Consider the following 25,148-nt stretch of genomic DNA (forward strand, 5'->3'; position numbering starts at 1 on the left):
CTGCAAGATTCTTCCGGGGTCGCGACCTCAAGTCGCAGATGTCCTCGATCTAAAGATGGCTGCCTCTGCAGTGAGGGGTGCTGTGGCGCTGCGAACGAGTGTTACCCGGCCCGTGGCTTTTGTCAGAAAAATCCCCTGGACCGCGGCCTCGAGTGAGTGATGGAGACGTGTTAGGAGTTGAGGTTTTAGGTAAAAGCGATCCTCAAAAGCACTGCTTTCGGCGGAATGCGTGTCAGCGTGGTGGCTGGATTAAGAGCTGTGGTTCCTGAGCAAGCCAGTGAGCAGAAATAAAAAAAAAATTTTTTTTTCAATGAATCGTTCAGGGATGCCCCTTAAGCTTTTGCGGCACGTATTCAGGGTCTCCTGCCTTTCCACTGTGGCTCGGTGGAACGGTTCGTTACTTGAAAACTTAAGATTTACGATTTAGAAGTGATTATTTTGACAGCGGTGTGGAGGGTGGATTCAAACTGGCAAAACTGAAGGCGAGGAGACGCATTAAAAGGCAATTTCAATAATTTAGTCCAAAGACGAGGATCTGAAATAGGGTAGTGGTAGAAAGGGGGTCAGATCCACTTATGTTAATAAAACAAAATCAACGGCTTTTCGCGGTGGCTTGCGTGGGGTAGGAGTAAGGAATGAGGGAAAGGGAAGAACGAATTCCAGGTTTTTAGCGTTGGTGAATATCGTGGTTAAATGTAGGGGAAGCAGATTAAAGAGGAAGAGGAGTAAAGTTGAAATGTGTTGAGTTTGAGAAAAGCCTGTGAAGTCTCCGTCAGGCAGTTGGACAGAGGAGACGGTGTATCATTTATTGAGAAGCCATGCTGCCTACTAGGTTAGAATTCTACCTCGGCCATTTAATAGTTGTGTAACCTAACGGGAGATAATTTGGGAAAAGGGCTCATTGTTTCTCAGTTTCATCAAGCAATGGAGTCAGTGATACCTTCTTGATAGGACTTTTGATTGGGTTAAATGAGTTTATATGTAAACCACTTAGACTTGTGCTAGATACAGACTAAGTACTCAATACATGATAGTTGTTTTCGTGATTACTATAATCACTATAAGCTTATGGGAGAGGCCTAGACTGGAGATAGAGGGTTGGGAGTAATCAGTATTGAAATCTCTCATCAACATTGATTTTTGTCATTTGCACTTTTGGAAAAAGGTTTTTAAATTTGCTTACCCAAAATTTAAAAATCCATCGTCACTTTTGTAGGTATTCATGTGTCAGGTCATCTCCTTTAAACAAAAGAATGGAAATAGGATTACTCACTTCTTAGCTTTTGTGGCCCTGGTGTGAGTAGTAGAATGGGAAATAGATTGTTTTGGGCCTCACCTTCTTAATATGTAGCAGATGAAGATCTAGGCAGTACAATGTCTTGCTTAGGCCCTGTGAAACTGTGTAAAGGCTCCGGGATTTCACCATCATCCTGTAGTTGCAAGTTTCCAGACCATAATGGGTTGGTTTAAAACTCATAAAAAGAGTGTAACATACAATTTTGAAGCAGTCTCTCTTGGTTCATTCATACATTCAGCAAATATTTCAGGAGTATCTGTTTGAGGATGACATTGTTCTAGATGCTTGCAGCAGTTTTTCCGTAACAGTTATAGGTAATTTGAGAAGACGGTTACCTTCCAGAGCTTGTTTGGGAAGTGGATGTTTTCTAGAACTTTTAATACCTTGTTTAAGACATGCATATTTAACACTATTTTATTTAGTGTTAAACAAACAAGTTTGTCCTGGTGCTGATCCATGAGGTCCTGAATTTGCCAAATGGTTTGACCAACTATTAGAGTGCTTCTGAAATTTAGTGTGTGGGGGTTGTTGACAGATTACTAGGCATTTTTTCATTCAGCAGGTACTGCCCTACTGTTGTCAGTTACTGTTGACATAGTGGACTCAACACTCAAGGAGTTTATGGTGTAGTGTAGTGGTGAGGGTGAGGAGACTTATAACAGATACAGGCAGTTGTTGAACCAGTGAAGTTTAGATGAACTAGGGGGAAATAACCCAGTAATATGAAATATTAATCAGGGAAAGTATAAGCACTGTAGTTCAGAAGAGATCAGGTAGTTTTTGATCTTTAAGATGATCTACTATGCATCTCTGAGGCCTCACAAGGGTAGTGCATTGCCTTGTATGGCAGTAGAAGCCCAATAAAATAGTATTTGGCTATATTTGGCCTGGGTCCTGAAAGATAGTTATAATTTAGGCAGGAAGAGATAAGATTACTGACATAGCAAGGGGAAAGAATGACAGGCGAGGGTGGGAATCTGTAGGACGGACACATAGAGCTTTCATTTGCTGTACTAGAGAGTAACTATGGGCCAGCAATAGATAATAAGGCAGGAAGGGTAAGTAGGGTTATCTCAATAAATTTTAGAGTGTCCACTATTTAACAGAGTTAAACTTTATGAAAGGGAGGTAAACTGAGCGTTTGTTTGAAAATCCCTAATATGGCTGGCAATATACTGTATTCTAATTATCTGTCTTGTGTGTGAATTTCTCACAGGGATTATTATCCATGTACCTAGTACAGTAATTGCTGAAGACAGTCATCTGCTGGGAGTAATGACTACAGTCGACTCAGCAGTTTATTTGCCCGCACCCCATCATTTCCCCTCATCTCTGGCACATTACAGCTTTATACAGATGGTTGCTGGCTTACTATGGTTTGATTTACAGTTTTTTGACTTTACAGTCAAAAAGTGATAGGTGAAAATAATAGGCATTCTGTTTGATTCTATTTGATAGGCATTCTGTTTGATTTTTCCCCCATGCTAGTGATAGGCATTGTGATGCTCTCTTGGGTTAGGAGCAGTATCTGCAAGGGGCATCTTCCAGTCAGCCATGTGATCACAGGGGTGAACAGCTGATAGACTTACAGCCATTTTGTCCCTATATAACCATTCTGGTTTTCATTTTCAGTAGTCAATTAATTACGTGAGAAATTCAACCCTTTATTATAAAATAGGCTATGTGTTACGGTTTTGCCCAATTGTAGGCTAATGTGAGTGTTCTGAGCATGGTTAAGGTAGGCTGGGCTAAGCTCTGATGCTCAGTAAGTTAGGTGTATTAAATGCATTTTCAACTTAGGATATTTTTGACTTATGATATCTTTATCAGATGTAGCCCCATCATAACTTGAGGAAGTAGTCAGTACCGTAGCTACTTCCTAAATCTTAAGGCTTCAAGGAAATGAAAGTAGTTCCTGATCACAAAAAGTTTGGGGATTCTAGGTCCCCTCTTGGTTTCTCGCTACAATCTAGGATGGAGGATGCAAAATACATTAACTACTTTTTTTTTCTTTTTAAGTAATCTGTAATGCCCAGTTGTTGGGCTTGAACTCGACCCTGAGATCAAAAGTCACATGCTCTACCATCTGAGTCAGCCAGGTGCCCCAAATATATCAACTAATACATTAAGTACTTTTTTTTTTTTTTTAAGATTTTATTTATTTATTTGACAGAGATCACAAGTAGGCAGAGAGGCAGAGAGAGAGAGAGGAGGAAGCAGGCTCCCTGCTGAGCAGAGAGCCCGATGCAGGGCTCGATCCCAGGACCCTGGGATCATGACCTGAGCTGAAGGCAGAGGCTTTAACCCACTGAGCCACCCAGGCGCCCCACATTAAGTACTTTTAACATGGTTTTTTTTCCTCCTATACAGGTGAACTGAGAGAACACTTTGCACAGTTTGGCCATGTACGAAAGTGCACTCTACCTTTTGTGAGTATTATCTTTTTAAAAAAATGTTATCCTTTAATTTTTGATCCTCTAATTTTATCCTTGAATTCTTGACTTTGTTAAAGCCTATCAGCTTATATGATTTTTTTAAAAAAAAGGTTTATTTATTTATTTATTTGACAGACAGAGATCACAAGTAGGCAGAGAGGCAGGCAGAGAGAGGGGGAAGCAGGCTCCCCGCCAAGCAGAGAGCCCGATGTGGGGCTCGATCCCAGGACCCTGAGATCATGACCTGAGCCGAAGGCAGAGGCTTAACCCACTGAGCCACCCAGGCGCCCCTCAAAGTTTTCTTTTGTTTAAGGTATTAACTCCAGGTCCCAAATAATTTTGCTTACACTTTCAAGAAGGAAATGGTGAAAAATGTTACTATTTTGGGAGAAATTTTTAAGTAGGTTCCATACCTATCTAGTGTGGAGCTCAATGCAGGGCTTAAACTCATGATCTCTGAGATTAAAACCTGAACTGAGACCAAGAGTTGGACACTTAATGGACTTAACCACTCAGGTGCCCTCGGAGAAGGTTTTTTTTAATGTTCGTCAAATAGGAATTTCATCCTCTTCGTAAAAATTTAGTTTTTAAGCTTACAGAAAAATTTTTGTGTCCGTAATACTTATGCCTCATTCTTTTAATTACCTGTATAAAAACTCCATTGTATCAGTGAATTAATATCTATTTAATCCCATTAATGAACATTTAGGTTCTTTCCAGTTATATTATTAAACAAAGCTGCTTTGAACTTTTTCTTTTTTTTTAAAAAAAGATTTTATTTTCAGAAAGAGAGAGCATGAGCACAAGTAAAGGGAGCAGCAGGCAGAGGAAGAAGCAGTCTCCCTGTGAAACAAGAAGCCTGATGAGGGACTCAATTCCAGGGCCTGGTAATCTCAGAGTCCCTGAGCTGAAAGCAGATGCTTAAACAACTGAACCACCTAGGTGTCCCTGCTTTGAACATTCTTGACCACACCATTTCTGTAGAATAAATTCCTAAAAATGGAATTGCTAGGTCAAAGTAAATGTAAATTCTTAGTTTTGATTTTTGCCAAAATACCCTTCAGAAATGAAGTAAACTGAGCACCTGGGTGGCTCAGCTGTTAAGTGTCTGCCTTCGACTCAGGTCATGATCCGAGTGTCCTGGGATGGAGCTCCGCTCTGGGTTCCCTGCTTAGTGGGAAGCCTGCTTCTCCCTCTCCCACTCCCCGTGCTTGTGTTCCCTCTCTTGGGTTAAAGCCTCTGCCTTTGGCTTGGGTCATGATCGAGAGCCCCGCATCTGGCTCTCTGCTCAGCAGGGAGCCTGCTTCCCCCTCTCTCTGCTTGCCTCTCTCCCTACTTGTGATCTCTGTCAAATAAATAAATAAAATCTTTAAGGAAAAAAAAAAGAAAGAAAACTTTGATTCTTGGTAAAACTAAGTAAAATGTTAACAGGAGAAAAGTTAAAGGAGTTTTTTTGTTTAAGATTTTATTTATTTGACAGACAGAGATTGTCAGTAGGCAGAGGTAGAGGGGAAGTAGGCTCCCTGCTGAGCAGAGAGCCCTATGCAGGACTTGATCCCAGGACCCTGTGATCATGACCCGAGCCGAAGGTAGACGCTTAACTGACTATGCCATCAAGGTGCCCCAAAAGTTAGTTTCTTTCTTTACTTCCTTTTTTTTTTTTTTTTTAAAGATTTTATTTATTTATTTGATAGGCAGAGATCACAAGTAGGTAGAGAGGCAGGCAGAGAGAGAGGGGGAAACAGGCTCCCTGCTGAGCAGAGAGCATGACTCGGGGCTTGATCCCAGGATGCTGGGAGCTTTAAGCAGAGGCTTTAACCCACTGAGCCACCCAGGCGCCCCCCAAAAGTTAGTTTCTGATAAACAAATTCATGTATTCAAATCCAGGTTCCTTTTTTTGTTTTTGTTTTTATTAAGATTTTATTCATTTGTCAGAGAGCAAGTGAGTGCACAAGGAGCTTCATTCAGAAAGAGAAGCAGGGTCCCCACTGAGCAAGGAGCCTGCTTTGTGGACTTGATCCCAGGACGCTGGCATCATGACCTGAACTGAAGGCAGATGTTTAACAGACTGAGCTGCCCAGGCGTCCCATCCCTTTGTTTTTTAAAGATGTTACTTTTTATTTACTAATTGACACAACAGTAGAGGGTGCGGGAGAAGGGGACTCCCACTAAGCAGGGAGCTTAATGCGGAACTCGATCCCAGGATCCTGGGATCATGATCTGAACCGAAGGCAGATGTTTAACTGAGCCACCAAGGCGCCCAGAAATCCAGGTTCCTGTATCTTAGAATGCACAGTACCTAAGTTTTACACAAACACACATTTTTAAAGGCTTTTACTAACAGACATGGGAAAACGGAAGTAGAGGAGAAACTAGCTGAGGTAAGGAGTGAATCACTGGGATATTACCAGAAACTTCCTGCAGTAGAAGTTAAGACTTAAAAAGTCACCTTTTAAATTTGGGAACAATTTCTAAAAATTTGGTTTGGGGGTGGTGCAGAGCATAACGTAACTTTGTAAGAAGATTGGTGAGGTACTGAGTGAATAGACATCTTTATATCTGTTCTTAAATAGTGGGGCTGGTGTGGTGGGGGCAGGGTGCACCCAAACACACTAGAATCTTCTCCACATGTGCTGTGTATAGGTTGGATGATAAGCACTCTGTGTTTTGCACAAAGTAGCGTTACTTCAACCTAGAGCTAGGTAAATGAGGGTAATATTTTTTTTTTTCTATTTTTCACTAGGACTATATAATTATAATGGTAGTGGTGGTGATGAGAGTAATTTGTCTCCAAAACTACAAGAAACAAACTAGGGTTTGAGGCCAAATTTTTTAGTTTCTAGAATTGGGGAAATTAAGAGTTGTTTCTTTCTGTGATCAAAATGTCCCTTTTATTTAGTGTGGTTTGTATCTCGAATGACAGAAACTTCACTGCCCATATTTTACTTCCTCCAGTGGCAGCAGAAAAGCAGAATAAGATTAACACAAAGTTGACCTTTGGTAACTAGGAGGCTAAGTATGTATTAAAGCAAGGTTTTTGACATTTATTAAAATCTCAGTTATTCCATTTGGGCAGATGAAAAAGTTGTTAGTTTGATTGGAGTTCATGAAAACTTTCTCTAGTTCATAATTAATCTTTTCTAAATTTTGAATTTTTAGGACAAAGAGACTGGATTTCACAGAGGTATGGGTTGGATTCAGTTTTCTTCAGAAGAGGAACTTCAGAATGCACTACAACAAGAACATCACATTCTTGATGGAGTAAAGGTAAATATTTTTCTGTATAACATCATGAGCTTTCTCATGTTTAGTAGTCAGAAGTATGGAATGACAAGGACTTTGGGAGATTTGTAACTGAAGTTCCTTTAATATTGGTTAAAGAGTGGTGGTGGTGGAAGGGTGCCTGTCCTATGGTGTCTGGGGAGGGTAGTTTAGGAAGACCCTTTAACAGTTAGCAAGGTAGATCTAATACAGAACAGTAGTCTGCTTACAAGGTAGGGAGACTGGCTTTTCCACTTACTGTGCAACCTTGGGTTAAACTGATTTAGTCTTAAGACCAGGGATCAGGTAACATCCTTTTGACTTACTGGTGCTGACTCCCTCATAAAAGGCAGTCTTAAAGTTGCAATCTTCAGTTGGAATGCTTTTGCAGATACGATCTTTCCTTACAATATTTATTGGATTTTTTTTTTTTTAGCTCTACGTTCAAGCTCAAAGACCAAAAGTTTTGCAAGGGGATCAGACATCTGATGAAGAGAAAGACTTTTGAGACTATTGCTGCCTGTTAGAGTAAATGAAATAAAAAATTTTGTCTAAATGTTTTTATTTGAAACAAATAGTTGCACCAAGCAAGAGCTTAATTTCCCCACTCCAAATTAAAACAAAATGTAGTAGGGGCAAATGTCATTTGGCAGGACAGTTCTAGTATATGAACATCCTTCTACTCACTGTGGCTGGGGCAACTTTATTCATCAGCAATCATTCTTACACAAAATATTAACCCCAAAGTACTAATGTCACAAAAAGAAGTGGTCTTAATTTCATGTGTGGGGTAGTATGTTCTATAAATGCCAAAAGGTAGGAGAAGCACAAACACAACCCACTCTTTAAAAAAAACTAAATAGTTCAAAGAATTTTCCCCCTCCCCCCTGACTCCCGTAATAAAAAGTAGTCCTGGGGTCTGACACCCAGATTTGGTTTTTATCCTGACCATGTACAAAGTGTTTTTCCCCATCTGACTTGCATCATTAGGGTTATGGGTAAAAGTTCATTGACTTTGAAGAGAGGTGTGTCTACTCCTTTCTCCTCTTCTTGCCTTCATGCTCATGTTCCTTGGGGCGGCTGCTATCTGATGGTCTTTTAGAGCCACCGTGCTGTTTGGCTTCTTCCAAAAACTTGTCCAAACCAAAAGGATCTTCCTCAAACTGAACTGGTCCTTCTCGGCCTCTTTGTCTGCGGTCTGAACCAGAAAACTCCTTATCGGGAACAAATCTAGGGAAAAAGAGAAAGGACTATGAACTGCTTTGTTTTCACTGGTTCAACAGTGAAACTGCGCTGTCTGCTTAGGTACCTGTTGGTCTTTATTCTGGCTTCTAGGTCATCACCATACATGTCCTTGTCCAGATTTTTACTGGGCCTATAAATATTCTGGGCCATATCTTTGCCACCTCTCCAGGCTTGATCATAAACGTTGTAAATTTCATCTTCTCCACCTGCAAAACCACTGTCCATACCCTGTGGGAAATAAAAATGTATTAAAAGTTGGATCTGACTACATTCATGTAATCATTACTAGCATACATTTTCAGCAATCTGAACTGCAAATCAAAAAGATCTTCATAAAAAAACAAAGTCCATAAACTTTATTCTTACCAGGGTTGGTCCATAAGTAAAGTGCTAATTAACAAGTTTGACCACTTTAGTGAAGTAGTCATTAAAATTGGATAGTAGGGTGCCTGGGTGGCTCAGATGGTTAAGCGTCTGCCTTCGGCTCAGGTCATGATCCCAGGGTCCTGGGATTGAGTCCCACATCGGGCTCCCTGCTCTGCGGGGAGCCTGCTTCTCCCTCTCCCTCTACTGCTCCCCCTGCTTGTGCTCTTTCACTCCCTCTCTCAAATAAATACATAAAATCTTAAAAAAATAAATAAATAAAATAAAATTGGATAGTATAAGCAGGTACTTAATTTCAGTTGTACAGATAGTGGCAAGAAGACAAAAGAACTATAAAGCATTTATCTGATGTTACTCATTTATTAAATAAGTAAGTTCTATGCCCAACATAGGGTTTGAACTCAAAATCCCAAGACTAAGATACGGATGCTGTACCAACAGTATCTCATGGCATTTAGAATAATGGTGCTATACTTCTTAACTCCCTGAGAACATCACTATTATAGCATGAGACAGGCTCTAAGAGCAAATCCTAAGTCAACAATGAACAAATTTGTTTCATATACTTGGATGGTTCCTCAATACAGGGATGTGCTCTTCTAGAAAAATTTTTATCACAGCTTTGAAATAAGCTTAAGCTTCTAAGATGTAACTGTCCTAAGTATGTGCCTATGTGGAACTTGTACGCCTAACCCTCCTTTGCTCAGGCTGGTAAGTTACCACTGCACTCTGTTTAAGAACACAACCTTTGACCCCTCAGGCTAAAACTACATTACATGTTAATTTTAAAAAACTGCCAGTTTTATCCCTAAAAACAAAATTTTGAAAAAAGCAAAACACAAAAAAACCAAAACAAAACCCCCACAACCTTTGAAATCAAACATTTGAATCTTCTATCAATTTCTAGCTAAACCACTGTTCCTCAATTTTCTCATCTATAAGTAGAGATTATAATGAATAGTATGACTTCACATAGTAAAAGTGAAAGACTTAGAACAATGCCAGGAATGTAAAAAAGTATCCAATTAAGTTATTATTAACTAGAAGAGCATATTCAAATGCCACCTTCAAATCTTAAAGACTCAAAGTCATAATAAATTTTTCCTCTGTATCCCAGTAGAACTTTATACTTCCATGTATTTATTGCTGTCTGCCCTGTCCTTACTTATACATTGATATGTCTTTTCTGGTAGACTTGAATATTCCTTGAGGGCAAAGGCACATCTTTGATCTCACTGTCTAATGCACAGTACATATTCAATGTTGGGTAGATTAACACATAAAGGCATTTCTTCGGGCCTAAGGTATCCTAGCTGGTTAATAACAATAGCTATTAGAAGTCAGATTTCCTGACAACTAGTCTAGCACTTAAATTTAGTTTTACAGCTTCATCATTTAAAGATCTCAAGTTATATATTTCTTTAGCATTAAATTTGTGTTTCAAAGATCAACAAAAAACCCAAGATACACTTTTGTAGGATACTGGCTTTACTTTATAAATAAAAGACTAATACATTAAAACCAAGTTTTATCAAATTATTTCATTCATTTTTTTAATTGTATCTTAAATTTTAGCCAACTGTAGAGGTCAAAATCAGAGTTGTTTTATCTTATGTCAAATAAAATGAAATAAGATAAAACAGTTCTATAAGTTATAACACAGAACTACTAATTTTCTCTCTCACTATGCCAGCACACCTTAGGCTGATCCAAATCTATGACAATGTTAGTTTTCCCTGAGGACTGGTATTCATATCAACACTTAAGACAAGCTATGTCTAAACTCCTGGTACCTTGGATTGGTTGAAAAGCCTTTGGTCATACTGAACTTCATTGGACGTTCGAGGATTGGGCACACCAAGAGCAATGACTTCACTGATATCTCGATTTTCATTTCTCTGTAGTTTCGACCTGTTTCAAAATACAATGTCACTAATAAAACTCTTTACAGATGAGCTGAATTTCAATTTCAATACAACCAATCTCAGAAGCAAAGTTAATGAATATGTCCTGTTCATATCTTGTGAACATATATTCCCTGATAATGCATAATCAGGTTGGCAGTTCTTATAGCATTTCAGAGACATGGTTATTAGAAGAGGTAGGGTTTTATAATCAGGCCTTCCTGTTAGCTGAAAAGAACTGTCAAGAGACTCACTCTTGACACGAATTCTTTAATATAAGCAATCACCTTATGGAGAGAACATGCTGAGATATGAAATTGCTACGGTCTATACTTGCTATTATACGAGGACTGTGGCGGGGCGGTGGGGGGGGGACTGGATGCAAATCAGATGTATCATATGAATCACTGTCAACAAGCCAGAATCTGTTCTTTACCTAAACCACATTCAGTAATTTTATCCTATTAGAATTTTGAGGAAAACATGTCAATGACTGAATTACTCAGAATGATTTTCAGTATTCAGATTATCTTAATGCCCCTGCTGTTCCAGTATGTATGCAATCTACATCGCAATGAAACCAGAGTAACTGTCATCATTTATTTTACCAGAAACTCAGGTCTTAAAATAATTTCTACAGACAACCTGATTTTCACGCAATCACAAGTTTACAGCTTTTCTATGTTATCAATTCCCATAAACACTTTATTGGTTTTAAGGGCCTAATTTATCTCCAGAGCTATTTTGATTTTTACAGCTTAGGAATTTCAGACCAAGAGTATCGTTAATTGTACGCTTTCACATTTCATGTCTCTCTCTCCTACACTGCACATTTACCCATGACTCTAAATTCAGATTTCCTGCTACTCCATGACTTCACTTATCCAGGAAGATGAGCTATGCCATTAAATAACAAAGAGCACCACCAGCAGGAATCATCTTTTTCATGTTTAAGACATGACTTGAAAAAATGGATTGTATCAGCTCACAAAGTGATGAGAGCATGGAAAACTGCTCATATGGAAAGAAAATGTTTTATATTTGCATTTAACCCTCATTCAGAATTCAGTGTTCAGCTTTTAGTGAAGCATAAACTTCACCAATCCTTACTTTAGTGCAAGCCCCATACATGTGTTTTGTTTGTTCCATGCAGGTCTGCACTTATTAGCAGTGCTGTATTAATTTTTCCTAGGTCATTTTATACAGCAGCACTATCTTTCTGAATTTTAAGTAACTACTCATGAGAAGAGGCCAATTTTCACTTCTCACAAAACCTGCTCTTCTCCCCCACTGTACTGATGACAGATCTCTGCATACAGGCTCTCAATGAAGGTACAGAATCTTCTTCCCTGTCTAGAGGAATAGGCGTGTAATAAGGTTGTCTCACCACTTGAAACAGGAAAATAACAGATCAGAACAGTCCTATCTACTACCTTCTTTTCACAAACATGATCTCAATTCCCTTTTCTATATCCCTATCATGCACAATTCTAGCTGACTCTACAAGGTAATGAAAAAAGGATTTCTTCTAGGGACAGTTAATTCCTCTGCTAAGAAAAGCAAGCATCAGTGTTAGGAAAATAAGTGCTGATTTAGGAAGTTATCAATCTAGAGAGGAAAGGGAGAGAAGCAAACTGGTCTCAGTGGACTAAAACTCTTCTTGAAGAGGTTCGCAAAAGCCAATACTCATATTTCGCATTTACCTCAAATAGCACCTACCTCTTATCAGGAGCTGCCCTGGAAAGGTTCCTGTCGTGCTGTCTCTCTTTTCGCCTGTCATGCCGGATTTCATCCCTCTCACGTGCCTCCCCATCCTCTGTGTGAACAGAGTTGAAAATTATTTCATTGCTATATTACCCATTAATATTTGGAACAAAGAGAATATTCTTTAACCCATGACAGATAATTCCACGGACTTCTTTATAGTCACATTCGGCCTTTTAACTCACTTGCAATTAATTTAAATCCAACAGTATTGGTTTAGTTTTTGAATGTGAACTCCAGAATCATGCATGCAGCTCAAGTGTTTAGACGCAAAGTATACTGAGGGCTTTAACTTAATTTGAAATGCATCAAAATTGTAAGACGAACTGATAAATGGATAGAAATATCAGTAGATAGATGATAAAGCAAATTAAGCAATATTAATTGTTTTTTAAAAAGTTAACTGTAGAATCAGGTGGAGGAGATACGGATGTTCACTGTATAATTCTTTCAACTTTTCTGTGTGTTTTTAAATTATCCTATTAAAATTTCAGGAAAAAATCAGGTGTAAATTTACTCTTGTATCTTCAAAGACTGGCTGAATAAAGAACCTTTTGCTTGTGGTCCACAGGGGCTAGTTCTATCTTGATCTCTACCTACTGTGTTTATGTCTATCTTCATTTTCTCTTCTCTCACCAGTCTGAGGGGATACAGCTTTGGAGCCAGCCTGTCTGGATTTAAATCCTGTTCCTAAGACAGATTAGCCATATGACCTCGTAGAGGTCACTCAATCACTCTGAGTCTTCGTCTCCTCCTCTGTACAGTGACAATCCTATAACCTCTGCAAGGGGTTGCTGGAGCCAGGATGATAAAGGCAATACATGTAAAGTGCTCAGAGCAGTGTCTTCCATAAGTGGTATCTTCCAATAATAATAATAAACATTCGTTCTTTTTACTATCTGGCAACACATTTTTCAGAATCCTCAAGGACGATTCTGTGGGGTTTTTTTTTTTTTTTTTTAATTTCTTACCAGTGTAGTGAATTAGATATAGGGAAATCTGACTTCTAATTCCCTTCAGTGGCTAAGTGTATGACAACAGGTAGGTCTTTATATCTTGCCTCACTAAGTCATTCATATATGATTCAAGGAGGTGGACCATTACTTCTAGTAATTCCGGTGACTTCTCTATAGCTGAACTCATGACTCCTCTGACCAACTGCCTGCTTGACACCTCCATCTTAAACTTACCATGTCCACAACTAAACTAATCTTTCCCTCCCAAACCTCTTCCCTTGCAGTCTTCCCACTATTAGCAAATGGCAACTCAACCCCTCCCTATTGCTCACGTCAAAAGTGCCAGAGTCATCCCCGACTCTCTTTCTTTCATACCTCTACCTAATCCAAAAGCAAATTTTGTCAACTCTACCTCCAAAATCCATCTGACCATGTTTTCCCTGCCTCTCATCCTCATCTCATCTGGATTACTGCAAAAGCCCTCCAAATGGTTTCCCTACTCCTCCACATGCCCATTTCACCCCCTGCTCATTTATGGCCAATTATGCTGTTCCATTCAAACTCTTCAACTGCTTCCCTTATTATCTGAAGTGAAGGCCATGTCCCTAAAATGGCTGAAAGACCACACATGATCTGGTCACCACCCTTCCTATTTATTCGAACTACTCTGACACCTCTTCCGCTATTCAGCTTTCTTACTTCACTCCAGCTATACTGGCCTCCCTGCTTTTCCTTTACCACACCAGGTATACTTTTACCCAACTAGGGCCTTGGCACTCACTGTTCCTTCTATCCAGGGTGCTCTTCGAAGCCCCAGATACCTACAAGGCTCACTTCCTTACTTCATTCAAGTTTCTGTGCTAATGTTACCATCTCAGAAGTAAGGTCCATTCTGACCACCCTCTCCATTTGGTCCTTTTATCCCCCTTCCTGTTTCATTTTTCCCCACAGCAATTACTACTATACTATTATCACTAAATCATCTACTAATGGTAATTAACTTTTCTGGTCTGTTTACACTCATTGAAATGTCCACAACTACACCGCCAACCTAACAGAAATCCTTGTTTCTAGAAGAGAACCGGCATGTAGTAGATGTTCATTATGATCTGAGTGAATGAACTGCTGCACTAGTCTAGGATTTACTAACAAAACAAACCACCCTCACAACTTTCTTGAATTAGAATTACTCTTCTCACTCTAAATGAATTAATATATCAGTGTAAACCACTAAATAAAGCCAGAGGGAAAATATTGGCAGAGTTAATGATTACAGGTTTATCAGCCTATAGGACAGAAAAAGTGGATTGTTTTATTGTGTGGAAGAACTGGATTATTCAGTTGATCTCATTTTTCTAAGTTTCAAGAAAATTAAAATGAGAGAAAAATCAAGCCCATCATTTGAGTAATACATGATTTTTAAAAGTACATTACTCTGAACTTTAAAAATGTCCACTGTAGTCCCATATTGAAGGCCCTTCTTTACATACATATTCTTGGGGTGCCTGGGTGGCTAGTTGGTTAAGCGTCTGCCTCCGGCTCAGATCATGATCCCAGCAACCTGGGATCCAGCCCCACATGGCGGGGCGGGGGGCGGAGGAGATCCCTGCTCAGTGGGGAGTCTCCCTCACCCCTGCTCTTGCACTCTTGCTCACTCTCTCTCTCCCTCTCAAATAAATAAAATCTAAAAAAAAAAATTTTTTTTAAATATATAAAACACTTTCAACTGCTACAGCTCAGTGGCAGAAGTTACTCTTTCATTTCTATATTATTTGTGAAATATCTACATTTTCTTTCTAGATGGGTATTGGCTTTGTGTGCAGTAAGAACAGTGAGTCTCTGAAATGAGATACGTATTGTTCACACTGTAAATTCAACTTAGGAAAGACAGTGTCATACCTTTTTCCACATGGGTTTTGATCCCAGCTCTTCTCTCCCTGGCTTTCTGGGCCATTTCTCTAAGTTTCTCTTCATGTTTCTCCTTTTCTTTTTGAGCCATCTTTCTCTCTACTTGAGCACGCATTTCTACAGCTTCACGAGCCTGTTAGTAAAGTTGAATGCTAAGTAAGACACGGTTGGGGGAAAAGTTACAGTTATCATCCAACAGCCTGATTCAAGTCTGGCTTGAAAGAGCAGGTATAAAGAATTCAGATTTGTTACTGCTGATTAAAACAAAGATTCTTGTCTACTAAAAGAAAGCTTGCCTGGAAGACACTGCAAACTTACATTTTTCACTCTGGAAAATGTCTTAGTGGTTGAAACTATAAAGACCCCAATTAATCTTGCAACTCACCATTTGACTAATCCTTTCTCAGAAACTACCCAAAAAATAAAAGTTAAACAAAACTCTAAAAAAGAAATTTTCAGTGTCAGTAACATAGCAAGACTTGATTATATGTTCAAAATCAAGCAAGTCTATTCAAGATAAAGCCTTAACAAGAGATGATTTTTATAAGGGTGCTTGCTGCAATGCAGGAGATATACTTTTCTATGTTCTAAATGCATGCCATAATGTATGTGAACTTATAGGTCACACAAATTAATAATATTAATGCCATAGGGGCAACTGGGTGGTTCAGTGGGTTAAAGCCTCTGCCTTCAGCTCAGGTCATGATCTCAGGGTCCTGGGATCGAGCCCCACATCCGGCTCTCGGCACAGCAGGAAGCCTGCTTCCCCCTGCCCTTCTCTGCTTGCCTCTCTGCCTGCTTGAGATCTCTCTGTCAAATAAATAAATAAAATCTTAAAAAAAAATAATTATGAATGCCATAATAGTAAAGGACAACCAATATTATAACTATCATTTTCTATAGCTTTCATCAGAATGTTTATTTGCCTTTCTATGTTATCCACCTTTTGGGAGACATCTATATTTAAAATAGAAAAAATTATGAAATCTAAAAACAGTAGTCAACTTTTTAAAAATGAGATTAGGGGCGCCTGGATGGCTCAGTCAGTTAAGCGTCTGTCTTCGGCTGGGGTCATGATCCCAGGGTCCTGGGATTGAGTCCCACATAGGGCTCCCTGCTCTGTGGGGAGTCTGCTTCTCTCTCAGCCTCTGCTTGTTTCTCTCTCTGTCAAATGATTACATAAAATCTTAAGAAAGAACAAATAAATAAATAAAAATGAGATCAGCCTACTGAACATCGTTCTGCAATGTCATGAGGAAGCAGGATCACCAGTGGTTAGGGTGTGTGTACAAGTCTGCAAAGGCTGAGACCAGGTACAGAGCTGCAGATAACACGTGCCATCTCTGGTGCACATACCGCAGGTGAGAGCCTCTCTGGGAACTTACTACTGTAGCTTAAACAGCAGTATCTTACATAAGTCAAACCATCATGCTGTATGGCTTAAAACAGTGATGTATCAATTAAACCGGAATGAACAAACAGTATCTTAGGTAACCAAAAATGGACTTAATGAATTATCAAGAGCATTAAACCCTTTCATTATAAGAGACCAACCTTCCGATCAGCAATATAGAGGGCTTCGGCCAGCTTGGCAAAGTTCTCATTGATGTGAACTGTCTGAAGGCCTCTTCCATCAGCAGCTAGACGTTTGTCTAATGGAATTGTATACCCCTGTGTGACAGCAGGCAGAAAACACCAGTCATAAAAAAGCAGCAATAGATTCTTTAAAATTAGATTTAAATATGTCCATTTTGACCACCACTGAGCTGAAGTTCTTTTTCTTACATCTTTCTTCCCAATTATGCAAGGGCAGCAGCAGCTAACACTGAGGGTTTTTCATGGAGGCCAATTTTAAAAGCACTTCACATGTGTGGTCCTGTTTAACTTCACGGTAACTCTGGAAGGCTGGTAATGTTGTGTTTCCATTTCACAGATGCTACTACCGTGGTAGGGAGCTTAGGTAATGTCCCCAAGGGCACACAGTTAATAAATGGATGAGCTAAAATTTAAACTCGGGCAGTGTGATGTCAGAGCCCAAGCTCTGAGCAGAGTCTCATGTCACTAATTTTGAGTTACAATAAAAGGAAATCACTATCAAATAGCTAAGCAGTTGTGCCTCAAGTAATAGAACAGTCATACAAAAGTGGAACAAGTCACTAAAATCAGAGTATCTATAGGTAGTTTAATGCACAGTACTGTTGTAATGACTAGTCAAGATTCTTAGAATACCATACGTTTTAGTAAATGGAAAAAAGATGAAATTTGACAGAAAATTGAGAATCTGTGTTTTGAAATTTTGCATCCTATTTTCCTCCATAACTCGAGGAATATGCTTGAACATCCAGGACATTTCAGGCTCAGCTTTATTTTTTCAGATTTATGACTACACTCCCAAATGTTGACCTCTTGTCCACAGCCTTTACTCCTAATACAGGGAAGTGTTACAGAATCAGTTTACGATACCACATAGTTATGTACACATTAACAAGTCAAACTGGACCACCCGATAATTTTTTCGTTATAGGATGAGTGCATAACTTCCCCGTAAGAAATAATTTATAGGGCGCCTGGGTGGCTCAGTGGGTTAGGCCTCTGCCTTCGGCTCAGGTCATAATCTCAGGGTTCTGGTATTGAGCCCCGCATCGGGCTCTCTGCTCAGGGGAGAGCCTGCTTTCCCCTCCCCACTCCCTGCCTGCCTCTCTACCTACTTGTGATCTCTCTCTGTCAAATAAATAAATAAAACCTTAAAAAAAAAAAAAAGAAATCATTTACATTTACCTACAAATTAAAATGGCCTTCTTCACCCATTAAAAATAGAACTATGAAACACAAATTGGGGGAAATGGGGAAACAGTGATTAGAAAATATATTTCAGGGGTGCCTGGATGGCTCAGTCAATTAAGCATCCAACTCTTGGTTTCAGCTCAGGTCATGATTTCAGGGTCCTGGGATTGAGCCCTGTGTTGGGCTCTGCACTTGGGTAGAGTCTGTTTGTCCCTCTCCTGCTGCTCCTACCCAGCTTGAGTGCTCTCTCTTTCTCTCAAATAAATGAAATTAAAAAGAAAAAGAAAAGAAAATGTATTTTACATTACAGATACTGATACGGATACAGATACAGATTTTACAGATACTTCATAACTCGAAGCATTTGGTGCTTAGAGATATGAAGAATTTAAATAGCTTATGCATACTCTGTTATAAACAGAAAAAAATGTTTAAAAATTAAAGCACTGAATATATCCAAACATTTACTATTTTGTCATCATATAAACTAGTTTCTTTAAGAAATAATTTTAGATACCAAGTTCTAAATTTTCTGAATACTACCATTCATTGCTATGTTACTTTATTCTACCTATCCCTTCTCTACATGCTTCTGATAACTACAGTTCACTAAAAGAATCTACACGGTATTCATGTGACTGGAACACTACGTTTCCATTACATTAAAAAAAGAAAGTTACATAAGTTGGGTGTTCCTTTTTGAAAACATTCAGCTAAATGAGATGCTGAGGATTTAATTAAAGTTTCTGAGGCTAAAACTCTTTCCTGTTTTCTAGTAGGTTCTAATCGTAGGAGACTGATTTTATGAAACTTAATTACCTTTGCATTTTTCCAGTTTGAAATACAAGGAGGAATCTTCCACTCTTGTTGCTCCTTCACAGTCATCTGAGTGAATGACAGAATAAAAGAGACATTTTTGGATTTGTAGTCCAGCTAGAAACCCAAGTGCAATCTTCTCTTCAAAGACAGGTTAATGAACACTGATATGTGAACAGATTTAGTCAAATGTCAAAATTCCATTTGTTTGGTAGCACTATATATTATGTTTCCATATCATGGACTCTAGTAATAACTTTAATATAAAAAATGGAAAATAATCTATAAATCTATTTTTGACAATTATAAATGCTAGTTAGTATTTTTCCATACGTAAAAGTGATGTGAGAAGCACCTGGGTGGCTCAGTCAGTTGAGTGTGTAACTCTTGGTTTTGGTTCAGGTCATGGTCTTAGGGTTGCAGGATCAAGCCCTGCATTGGGCTCTGCGCTAAGTGGAGAATCTGCTGGGGACTGTCTTTCCTTCTCTCTCTGCCTCTCCCCCGTTCATGCATTCATTCTCTAAAATAAATAAATCTTTTAAAAAATAAAGAAATGGTCTATTAAAAAAAATAAAGTGACAAGACTTCTTTAAGATGAAAATTTGCTCTTTTAGTTGGATAATAAATCATACCTAAAAAATGGCACTGAGATTATCAGAGGCCTATTAATTCCTCACTTTCTCTAATTATAATATCCTGCTTGTCAAATAGCAGACCCTGCTCATTCCATTTAAAGGAGAGGTTAGGCTAGTAACTGAAAACTAATGGCTAACATTTTACACACATTCTCATAAGCACTCTGGAACTACACACTATAGTCCTGAGGGGGGTCCCCATTTGATCTTGAAAATCAAATCTAAAAAACAGTGTGACAAAATGTACCTGTATAGGCATCTACACTTTGTTCTATAGGAGGTTATTTATAAAATTAATAATCATGAGTATAAAAAAAGATCTTAGACTATAGTAAAGATTACCTTTCGGCTAGGAGAATGCATGACAGGTGCAGGAGGAGAAGGTGGTCCTCGGGGAATCTTCTTATTGATTCTGAAGGATAAATTAAAGCACAACCAGAGGGTGTTAGACATTTTTCCATTTTGGTTACTATGTTTCAAGTTTCCCCTTCCTATTTTTATATATTTTTATAAATAGAGTATATAATGAATGTTCATCTATCATACCTCGGTCACTCAGCTTCCACAACTGTTAAAACACAGCCTACCTTGTCATCATTACTACCCAGCTCACCTTCACAATATCATTATCATTTCATTGTGTAATATACTTTTGGTTTTTTAATGAAAGCTCCACACCCAAGTCGGGCTTGAACTCATGACCCCAAGGTCAAGACTCACATGTTCTACCAACTGAGCCAGCAAGGTATCCCTACCTTTTTTTTTTCTTTTTATTTTTTAAGAGAGGGAGTGGAGAAGGATGGAGGGAGAGGGAGAAAGAGAATCTCAAGCAGACTCCATGCTCTATGGAGCCCGATGTGGGGTTTGATCTCACAACCCTGAGATCATGACAGGAGCCGAAATCAAACGTCAGATGCCTAACCGAGTAAGCCACGGAGGCACTCCTATTTTTATTTTTTTGAAGTGGGGGGAGGGGCAGAGGGAGAGAGAGAATCTTACACAGCCTCCACACCCAGTGCAGAGCTTGACATGGGGCTTAATCCCAGGACCCTGAGATCACGACCCAAGCCAACATCAAGAGTTGAATGCTTTACTGACTCAGCCACTCAGGTGTCCCTTTTTTTTTAATACAGCTTTACTGAGGTACAACTGACATGCAATTAACTATGCATGTTTAAGTCTGACAGAGTATACATCCGGGAAGCTTATCATCACAATCAAGATAGTGAACATACTTATCACCTCCAAGTTTCTGCATGTTCCTTGCCTATTCCTCTTGTTCCCCTCATCCCCTCTGTCCTCCCCTCCTTCACCACAGGCACTGATCTATCTCCTGTCACTACAGATTAGTTTGCATTTTCTGGAGTTTTATATAATTGGAATCATACAGAATGTACTTATTTTTGTCTGGTTTCTCTCACTCAGCATAATAATTCTGAGATTTACCCATATTATTTCATGTATTCAACGTTTACTCTTTTTTATTAAATTGATTAATTAAAACAGTTGTTTTAATATCAATAGTATTCCATTTATAATTAAGTGTCAGAATTTATTTATCCTCACTTACTGATGGACAGTTGAGATATTTTGTTCCTCTCATATCTTTTTTAAGAACAGGGTTTTATTGGGATGCCTGGGTGGCTTAGATGGTTGAGCCTCTGCCTTGGGGTTGGGTCATGATCTCCACATCCTGGGATTGAGCCCCATGTCAGTCTCCCAGCTCAGCATGGAGTTTGCTTTTCTCTCTCCCTTTGTCTCTCCCCTTGCTTACGCTCCTTCTCTCTCCCAAATGAATAAATAAAATCTTAAAGAAGAAGAAGGAGAAGAAGAAGAAGAAAAAGAAGAAGAAGAAGAAGAAGAAGAAGGGTGTTTTATTCTCACGACGCTACCTACTTACTTGAACCTTGGAGGCTCCATTGGGTCTTTCTGCATTTCCACCATCCGAATAACTCTCTGTTTAGCTCCAGAATTGAAAGCCACTCCTTGTTGAGATGGTGTGTATCTGAAGAATGCAGATGAAACTAAAGGTGTAACTAGTTCAAGCTCAATAGGTATTTTTCTTCTGTTATAATGCTAAGCTAGACTATACTGTTAATTCCTTTCATAAAGTATTAATAGAAAGTTGCAAAATACTTAGGCAGAGCAGACAGTAATGGAAAATAAGAGAACAGCAATAACGAGTTATAAGCAAAATGTAAATGAGTCATATGAGTTTGCAATTAATCCATCCCTGTCCATTTTCCACCATGGAAGGCACAGTGTTCAATTTCACAGATAAGAGGTCTAGAAAATGGTACCTATTTTGTAAGTTTGCATGTGCAGAAGGAACGCCCCATAATGTTCCCAGCAGGCAGCTTAGAATTAGTAGTTCTTGACTCATCACAGGTTGTAAAACAGAAAAAAAATAATAGTAGCAACCCTACAAGCTCTCATTTCTCCTATAATACCTACGTGTGAATCATCTCTCTACACAAGGATTTAAGTTGAATGAAATCCCTCAAAATTTGTAAGTATTTTAAAGATGCCTATTATTACATAAATGGTATCAGTACACTATTAATATCCTGTTATGATACTATTATTACATGTTATATAACTACTATTACATAATAAATTATATTATTAATATACTAATATTGTTTATACCATTATATAAATATTACATAAATATATGTTATATAAAGCCTATTATATACAAATGGGAAACTGTAAGTAACTATTAATTTCTAAAAACAAAAAATATATTTTGAAAATAACCTAATAGTTAGTATCTTTTACTAGATATCTTTAAAAAAATTCTTCTGCTTTCAATAGTCTGCACAGAGTCAACAGACTTCAGGTCACTATTCCCAAAAAAATGACATTAAAACATTACTAAGTAGGACAGTGAAAGAACACCAAGACCCTTAATCCCCATCAAGTCTGACATGAAACGAAGCCTTCCAGGCAAGATCTTACCGAATATACTGAGCTGGAGCCAGTTTATCAGCAGCTCGAACTGGCATGGCGGCAGCGACCTTCTGTGATACAGATTTTTCTAAGGCTACCCTTGTCTTTTCTGTTATCTGAAATAAGAAATACCATATTGAGTGTCTGGAAGTTAGTAAAGATGTAGAAAGTCATCTAAAATACTTAATTTCAATGCCTTATTACCTCTTTAATGGCTTCTTCATCAGGTCTTTGCAGGTCTGGGTCATCTGCATTCATGACTTCCTTGGGAACCAGGTCAGTATACTTGCTATAAATGACCTAAAACGTTCAAACACAAGCAGGCTCAAGAAAAGCAGAGAATGAAAAGAAGCAACCTCATTAAATCATTTCAGAAGTCAGCACACTTATAAATTTAGGACATTGATTTTGTCTTTTAGATTTTAAAACCAAGGAAGCTTAAAATATATACACAAATTACTGCCCTGGCTATATAAGTTAATAATTTTCCTTTGACCTCATGTATTTAAATTATTTGAGATCTTCTAATCAAGTCAGTATCCAAATAAATTGTGCCAACAAAATCTTATGCATCAGTGATCCCTATTTTTGAGGCTAAGACTTGAAATTAATGATGATATAAATTGCCTGTAGTACCATTATCCTGGATTACAAGCTCATCAGAATTTAAGTCAGGTTTCCAAATAATTTCTAAATTCACTGGGCCTAGAAAATTTCATTGACCTCACCCTACTTATGTTTGTCTTTTCTGGCATCAACTCTATTCACAGACTAAGAAAATGAACATGTGCCATGGTAAAAAATTTCAGAATACTTCCTTCTGTGGGGGAAAAAAAGAGGAAAAATAAAACCCAGTCTATATACATAGCGTATTTTACACTCATTGCCTATATTTAGGATGGCTATTGTTTCTATTGGGCTCACCATGTTTCTATGAGGCTGACGCTGATGTGGTAGAACCACAACAAAGAGTACTACTTACTTTTGTGTCCATCTATACTTTCTGAATACTTTCATAAAACCTTACATGGCAGACTATAGAAAAAAAGAGGTACTGGAAATATAGCATTCTAGATTTTGCTGCTTGAGTCAGGAATTTTTGATACATATAAAGAAAGAACAACTGATGAATATGAAATAAAACCAAATTCCCAGGTACTTAAGATCTTCAAAAATTACTACTATGAGCCAGTCTTATATCAACAAATGTATTCTACCATGACATTCCTTACAAATAGCTTAAATAAGGGGTGCCTGGGTGGCTCAGTTGGTTAAGCATCTGACTCTTGATTTCAGTTCATTTCATGATCTCAGAGGGGTGAGATCAATCCCCGTGTGAGGCTCCAAGCTCAGTGCAGAGTCTGCTTGCTATCCCCTTCCTCCCTGCCCTCCACTTCTACTCTCAGTCTCTCTCATAAATAAATAAATAAATAAATAAATAAAATCTCAATTAAAAAAAAAATAGCTTAAAGGAAATGCAGGCTATTCTTAATTCTTATTCCAAACAACAGAGCAAAAAATACTTCCTGGCCTGTACAATCTGACCTGGCTTTGTCTATAGCTTTAATCTCCCCCTGTAGCTCTCACTTCCTCATTCATTATGCTTCAATCACATCAGTTCTTCCTGTTTTTTTGTTTTTTTGTTTTTTTTTTTTAGCACAACATGCTTTCCCCCCCGAATTCTGGGCCTTGAAAGCGGTGCTCCTTGTTCTTCATGTGAGTTTTCAAGCTAGGACACTCAGTTCAAAGGTCATGAATGCACTGATGAGGCCTCTCCTGACAATTCTTGATAAAGCAGCAACCCCTCCCCACCCCATCACTCAGTGTCACAGCACTCCAATTACTGTTTTCAAAGCATTGCTCAGAGTATGAAATTATTTTCCACTTTACTTGCTCATCTGTATCTCTATTAATGTAATAATAGCTAAAACTTATTAAGCACTTCTTTTGTGCCACTATTCTTTTGCTTTATATATATAAAATACCTGAATTTTTCTCTCAATCCTGAGGTTATGTACATGTATATGTATATGATATGTATATGATGTATACATATATGATTATATCTATGTTACCAATGAGCAATCTCTTATTCATTCAAGTATCTCCAGGGCTTGTAACAATGCCTGGCCCACAGGAGGCATTCAAGTCAACATATTTTTGTACAAATTAATGAATATAAGAATTTTATTTTATTTTTTTTACTTTTTATTTTATTTTATTTATTTATTTTTTTCCAGAGAGAGAGAGGGAGAGAGAGTGAGCACAGGCAGACAGAATGGCAGGCAGAGGCAGAGGGAGAAGCAGGCTCCCCGCCGAGCAAGGAGCCCGACGTGGGACTCGATCCCAGGCCGCTGGGACCATGACCTGAGCCGAAAGCAGCCGCTTAACCAACTGAGCCACCCAGGCGTCCCGAATATAAGAATTTTAGAGACCCTCATTTCTATGCTAAAGGTGATGATACTGTAGGCCCCGCAGAATGTTCTCTATCCCAGAAAAAAAAATCTCATGACTTACAGAGAACTCTCTAGCTTGTTTTTCTCAGGAATGAGACAGAGATCAGGCAAGAAAGTGTATATAGTTTACCACAAAACATGACCACTGATAGGTGAGCTGCTAGTGTCACTAACCTCTCAGTGTTCATTTGGAAGGGACCTTAAAGTCACTCTGGGGACAATAGTGAGGCTCAGTACATTAAGATCACACAGCTACTAACTGACCTCAAAAGTCTTAACTTCTTTTCAAGACTGAAAAATCTATACCACATCAGTTTAAAATTATATAACAGTACTCTAGAAAATAGTATC

At 38.5% G+C, this 25,148-nt stretch overlaps 1 protein-coding gene across 1 annotated transcript in view; it reads right to left on the minus strand.

Moving 5' to 3' along the window:
* Nucleotides 1-7,538: 7,538 nt before the first annotated feature.
* Nucleotides 7,539-25,148, minus strand: part of SNW1 (SNW domain containing 1) — a 37,426-nt gene continuing 19,816 nt past the window's right edge. Inside the window, exons 4-14 of the mRNA XM_082733673.1 lie at nucleotides 22,546-22,641; nucleotides 22,351-22,457; nucleotides 21,290-21,394; nucleotides 19,732-19,801; nucleotides 18,758-18,823; nucleotides 16,709-16,825; nucleotides 15,146-15,287; nucleotides 12,246-12,342; nucleotides 10,416-10,533; nucleotides 8,303-8,466; nucleotides 7,539-8,223 (exon numbers count right to left, since the gene is read on the minus strand). Coding sequence (XP_082589799.1) covers nucleotides 8,025-8,223; nucleotides 8,303-8,466; nucleotides 10,416-10,533; nucleotides 12,246-12,342; nucleotides 15,146-15,287; nucleotides 16,709-16,825; nucleotides 18,758-18,823; nucleotides 19,732-19,801; nucleotides 21,290-21,394; nucleotides 22,351-22,457; nucleotides 22,546-22,641 — 1,281 coding nt within the window. The 3' untranslated portion in view covers nucleotides 7,539-8,024. The remainder of the gene's footprint in view (nucleotides 8,224-8,302; nucleotides 8,467-10,415; nucleotides 10,534-12,245; nucleotides 12,343-15,145; nucleotides 15,288-16,708; nucleotides 16,826-18,757; nucleotides 18,824-19,731; nucleotides 19,802-21,289; nucleotides 21,395-22,350; nucleotides 22,458-22,545; nucleotides 22,642-25,148) is intronic.

Source organism: Mustela nivalis (genome assembly GCF_964662115.1).
Source record: "Mustela nivalis genome assembly, chromosome: 6".
Taxonomy (NCBI): Eukaryota; Metazoa; Chordata; class Mammalia; order Carnivora; family Mustelidae; genus Mustela; species Mustela nivalis.